This window comes from Condylostylus longicornis, unplaced genomic scaffold, assembly GCF_029603195.1.
Source record: "Condylostylus longicornis isolate FDR11 unplaced genomic scaffold, ASM2960319v2 ptg000064l, whole genome shotgun sequence".
In the NCBI taxonomy this organism is placed as follows: domain Eukaryota; kingdom Metazoa; phylum Arthropoda; class Insecta; order Diptera; family Dolichopodidae; genus Condylostylus; species Condylostylus longicornis.
Window position 1 is genome coordinate 85,469 of NW_026578032.1, and position 6,208 is coordinate 91,676.

Below are 6,208 nucleotides of genomic sequence, written 5' to 3' on the forward strand. Positions count from 1 at the left end.
CTATAAGCTTACTAATGTACTAAAAATTGGAAACAAGTATTTAACAGGCATTTTTATAATGTTCTGTAACACATTCAATTAACTAGACAATACACATTGTGGTCGGTTATGTGCTGATCACATCAAATTATTTGTAAATATTTTTATATTATCGATACTGTGTATAAAAATATTTGGTTCTGCTGTCGCTGAATTTAAAACGTTTAAGTGTTTTATCGTACAAGTGACTAGTTCTATTTAAATTTTATTTTAGAAAGCAATAATCAACAATAATTATAATTCCTCTACATGTTAAAAATTTATAATTAAAATTATATATTTTTAAAACAACAGAATAAAAGTCCAGTGATCTATTTTTACTTTCTTATTTTAAATTAAGTATACTTTCTTATTTTACTTTCATTAAATATTTATTAATTTATTTCCAGAAATAAATTATAAACTTTAATACTCTTATAATTTTAAAATTATATTGTGAATGTGTAAATATTTACTTAACATTTTTTACAGTTAAAGAAAGCAAACATTTATTTAGCTTCGGTTTAACATTTTCAACTTTCATTTCATTTCTTTACATAAGTGTATTTTTATAAATTTACCAAACAATAAATTAATTATCAATATTTATTTGAAATATATTCAACATTTAATTTTAAAAAAATATTATTATTAATTATTTTCTTTATATAAAAGTGTAATAAATAGTTAATTTTTGTAAATTTATAATTCAGTTAACAATTGGTTTTTTTAGCACAAAGCAGCCGTATACCATTTAATTATTTTATTAAAATGAGGATCACAACTTTATTATTGTTTCTTTTTTGTTTTTATTATAAGGTAAAATTTTAAATATTAAAAATTAAATAATTAATTTAAATTAAAATTCATTTGTATATACAATTTTAGATGAAATTTATTCAATGCAGAGAAATAAATCTTTTTACAAATTTATTATCAAATTCTAATGCAGACATTTCACCAACAATAAATTTATTAAATGGTTATTCATCTGGCCCTGATAAATTATTTTGTAATCAAGTTATAAATAAAATAAGTAATCAAAGAAATTCAGATACAAAAAGTTTAATAGAAAATGTTCTTACATCAATACACCAAGAACAAAATTCAAATTTACAAATTAGTGGACAATTATGGAGTGATTTAAATAATTTAGTTCCAAATATAAAACCACCATGGATTTCATTAAATGGATTTGATACAAGTATTACTTATTATTATAATGGTATACAGGTATATGGTGGACCAATTGATGTAATATGTTTAACAAGTTGTGATCCATTTTGTGTTTGGGTTGGTGATCTTGGACAATAATTACATATAGAAAAAGTGAATTGTGATAATATAAAAAAATTAAATGGCATTTCAATTAAAAAATGAAATTAAAATGAATATTTTATTATTTATATAAAACATAAAATATAACAACTATAATTAATATTAAAAATCGATAAATTTATAATTCAAACATTTCAGTAGAAGTACCAGCATTTAACATAATTATTTCAGGTGTAGTTGGTGCACCAAGATGATACCATTTCTTTTCAATACCAGCATCTTTACGAGCTGAATCTAAAGCATGTCGAATTGCAAATACTATTGAAACAGATAAAGCAATAGCTGGTTCACCAGTTGCTAAAAACATAAATAATATTAAATTTTATATATAAAAAATGTTATCAATTAAATTATCATACTTTTTGATCGCAAAAATCCAGCTGGATTTGGTGATTTTTGTACTAAATTTATACGAAAATCTACTGGAATATCTTTAACACCCGGTGGTTTATAATTCCATGTTCGTGTTGTTAATAATTCTCCGGTTTCTCTATTAACAACTAATAATTCAGTTAACCAATAACCTAAACCCATTATAAAAGCACCCTCAATTTGTCCTATATCAATTAATGGACTTAAACTTTCACCTGTATCTTCTAAAATATCAACACGATTTACTAAAACATTTCCAGTTAAAATATCAATTTCAACTTCTGATAATGATATTCCCCAAACATCATAATCTTTTAAATCTCCTGGCTTAAAAATACCTGAAGCAGTTAAATCAATATTTTTTAATTGGGCGGCATGAATTAATTCTTCCCAAGTACTATTTTTCATTGTATCTTTAATTGGTTTTAATCGTTCTAAAATTGTTTCACAAGCTCTTTGTGTTGCCTATGTAGAAGATAATATTTTTTTTTTTTTTAATTTTAATTAACTTTTTTTTTTTTTTGTAAAAAACTTACTAGACAAGCGCTTTCACTACCAACACCACCACCTGTAACCACATTATTTGGCGATGTAAATGTAGAACTCGGTTCTATTTTGATTTTTTCAATTGGAATACCCAAAGTAAAGGCAGCTACTTGAACAACTTTTGTATTTACACCTTGTCCCATTTCAATGCATCCATGACTAATTGCTACAGTTCCATCAGAATGAAAAACGGAAACAGTAGCATTAATATTTCCAAAATATTCTATTGGATATTTCATTATAGCAATTCCAAGACCTTTCTTTCTCCATCTATTCTCCTTATTGAATTTTTCAATATCATTTTTACGCTGCTTATATTCGGTAGATTTAAGAAATTCTGGTAATAATTTGGCCATTTTTTCCGTTTTTGTTAAATTTTCTAAACGTACATCAACTGGATCTTTATTAGTTTCAAAAGCAATATGTTCAATTATAGTTTCAATCATTGCAATTCCTTCAATAGCACCCGGACCTCTACACCATGTTGTACTTGGAGCATCTGTTTTAACAACTTTACCATCAATTTTCCAATTTTTATCAACTTGATAACAGTTTTTAGTGCATGCTATCGATAAAATAGGTATTGGATTTTCATTAGCTGTGCATCCGCCATCTTCATAAAATATATTCTTTAAAGCCAATATTTTACCGGCATCATTGAATTCAACTTCATAATCAGAATGACATGAATAACGTTTTCCCATACAACTCATCATAGATTCAATTGTTTGTATAAATCTTGTTGGACGATTTAATTTATGTGCAACTAAAGCACAAGCTGCTGCAACTTGACAACTTCTAGATATTTTTGCACCATAACCGCCACCAACTCGACGCACCTGCATTTTAATTGAATTTTGTTGAACATTTAAAGCTTTTGCGATTACAACTTGTGTAAGATCCATCCATTGACTAGCACAATATACTTCCATACCATCTTCAATTGGAATACATACAGTTGTTTGCGGTTCCATTGTATAATGATATTGACTATCAATATCTAAATATCCAGTTATTTTTTTGTTCTTATTAAAATCTGTACCAGATAATGAAGTCTCTTCACCTATTGAAAGGCAATCAACAATTCGCTCATTTGCTGCATTTTTAAAAACATCCTTCATTGTTGGTAAAACTTTTTTATTGCTAACTTTTTCGTATATAACCTTAACTAATTTAGCTGCTTTTTCAGCTAATTTAGTGCTACTAGCAGCTATAACACCAACTGGTTGACTAAAATATGCAACAACCGATGAACAAAATATTTCTTCAGCATCAGGGAATAAAAATGGCATCGTTTCTGAATCTATAAAATTATTTACACCTGGTATATCTTTTGCTGAATAAAATGCTTCAACGCCATCAAGTTTAAGAGCATCGCTAGCATCAATACCAACTACTTTTGAATCTGCTTTTGTTGCAAATACAAAAGCACAATATAATTCATCTTTTCTTAATGGTAAATCATTCATATAGAATGCTTCTCCAGCACATTGTACTAAAGCTTCAATTTTTGGAATTGCTTTTGTTAAGGGATAATTTTTTTCTATTGTTTCATAAGTTTGTTTACCACTTGATAATGGTCTATGCAATATTTCAGAACCTGTTTTATATAAAGGATTCATTTTTGCAGTAGGTACATTTGATAAAATACATTTATAAAATAATCCACAAGCTAATAATTGACGATATTCTGGGGATGCATCTGGTAAAATCCAATCAGGTTTAAGTTCATTTTTAAGAATTTTCATTGTTTCTTTAATCACTTTTGCATCAGATAAATCTTTTCCATTTAAAAATTCTTCTGTATTTTTTGCATGTACAAAATTTTCAGTTATCCCACCAAAACAAATTCGAGCTGATTTCACTATTTTATTAGTTGCCGGTGGTTTATTATCATATTGTATAAGAAAACTTCCATTTACATAAGCATGAGCATTTTGTGCTCTCGGCATTATCTATAAAATAATTATATATAAAGGTATGTAATTTTAAATTTACATATAAAAATTCATTAACTTCTACTTTATATGAATTAAATGAGAACTCATTAGCTGAATATCCGGGTAATACAAGTTCTTTTAATATTTTCTTTCTCATATCAGTTTTAATAAAATCTAGTACACTCATAGTTTGAGTTTTTACTGGATCTTCTAAAATAATTACTTGAGCATTTAGTGCTTCAAATGTTAAAAAAATATCTGATGGAAATTCATTGTTAGCATTTTTCATCATTAAATTTCCACCTAATGTTCCCATCTGAAATTTAAAATATGTAATTAGAATTTAATTATTCTATCATGAATTAAATTTTTAAAGTAATTTATTTTTTAACAATTCAAATAAAATTAATTGAAATTATAAAAGTCATTATGACTTGTAGTATTTTAAGTATTTTTTTATTTCAAAGTATTCGCGCTTAAAACTTAATGTACCATGTTAAAATTTTGAAATGTGCACATATGTATGTAAATAAAAATGAAGCTATTTATAGTACAGTAAGAGTATGATATATAATAAATAATTACTTAATAATATTATGGCCGTACTTAATGAGAATTAATAATGCAATTGAAATTTTTATATTGCCACATAACAATATTTATCATGCAAAAATCAGTATACCTAATTATATTAACTACATTTTGCAAATGCATAAGCATATTCTGTACTTACATTTCGTACAGGAACATTTGCAATAATATCAAAATGTTTCCATAATACACTACAATATTCAAAATTTTTTTGTTTAGATGCTTTATTAAAAATATCCATAGCTTCTGTTAAATTAACACAAGCACCCAAACGTATTTCATTTTCTTTAATTTCACTTGAATGCAAATCCATTATTTTATTTAAATCAATAAATATTTTTATATCATCTGGCCTTCTATAAACACCATGTCCAGTATTACCAGCAACTAACATATATTTTTCATTATTTGTTATATCATCGAAAGCTTTAAATATATCATCATAATTTTTTGCTAAATACCATTTAGCATCATCATTAGCCCGATCATATTCAATAAATTTCATTTCATTTCGTTTATAACATTTTCCATTTTGAGTACATTGTAAACCAGTTTTTGAACATATATTTTTTATTTTATATGAATCTTCAATATCAATATTATTTTTACATAAATCATAATCTTTAGCAAATGATTTCATTGCATCTAATATTGTTCTATAACCGGTACAACGGCATATATTACCACCAAATGAATTTTCAATCATTTCCATTGTTATATTATCATTACCAATTGATTCAATTAAACCGTACATATTCATTACCATAGCTGGTGAACAATAACCACATTGTGTACCATTTGTTTGGGCTAATCTTTCTTGTATTGGATGATAACCAATATTTCGATTACCAATACCTTCAATTGTTATAACATCTAATCCATCAATTGTATTTAATAATGTTAAACACTATAAAAAAAAATTTTTTTTTTTTTCTCCCAAAAATTATTAATTTAATTAGAAAAATAATAAATGTAATTATCTTACAGAATTTGTAGCATATGTACGAATATTTCGAGTAGCTGGATGTGGTCCTTTAAGTACACAAATACAAGCACCACAACCAGCTTCCAAACACATAAATTTAGTTCCGGTTAAACCAGCATGTTGACGAATAAATTCATTTAATGTAATATCAACTGGATAATCCTTGAGTTCAACTAAAATTGAAATTTTTGTTTTTTTTTGCAATAAATTAAAATTTATTTATTATTTTGCTTCAATATTTTTAAATATTTACTTGTATAAGGTTTAGAATTAATTGTAAAGCTTATAGACATTTTATGTGGGTCACACAATACAAATTTATTTTAAAATATACGAGCTTTATTTGTGAAAGGATTTTCTAATTTTTTTGTGCTTTATTCGAAAAAATTTTTCCGATTAAATTTAATTTTTAAACCGT

The 6,208-nt window shown here is 25.5% G+C and overlaps 1 protein-coding gene across 2 annotated transcripts; it reads right to left on the minus strand.

The window, feature by feature from the left end:
• Positions 1 to 1,387: 1,387 nt before the first annotated feature.
• Positions 1,388 to 6,208, minus strand: LOC129612212 (uncharacterized). Of its 2 annotated transcripts, none has more exons than XM_055525732.1 (7): positions 6,044 to 6,208; positions 5,791 to 5,963; positions 4,948 to 5,712; positions 4,297 to 4,530; positions 2,265 to 4,229; positions 1,716 to 2,193; positions 1,388 to 1,653 (listed from the first exon to the last, which is right to left on the minus strand). In XM_055525732.1, exons 1-7 carry the CDS (start codon positions 6,081 to 6,083, stop codon positions 1,475 to 1,477), a joined length of 3,834 nt encoding a protein of 1,277 aa, XP_055381707.1. In that variant the 5' UTR covers positions 6,084 to 6,208; the 3' UTR covers positions 1,388 to 1,474. The 2 variants fall into 2 exon arrangements, with proteins under 2 accessions (XP_055381707.1, XP_055381706.1); XM_055525731.1 differs by having other exon boundaries at positions 4,291 to 4,530.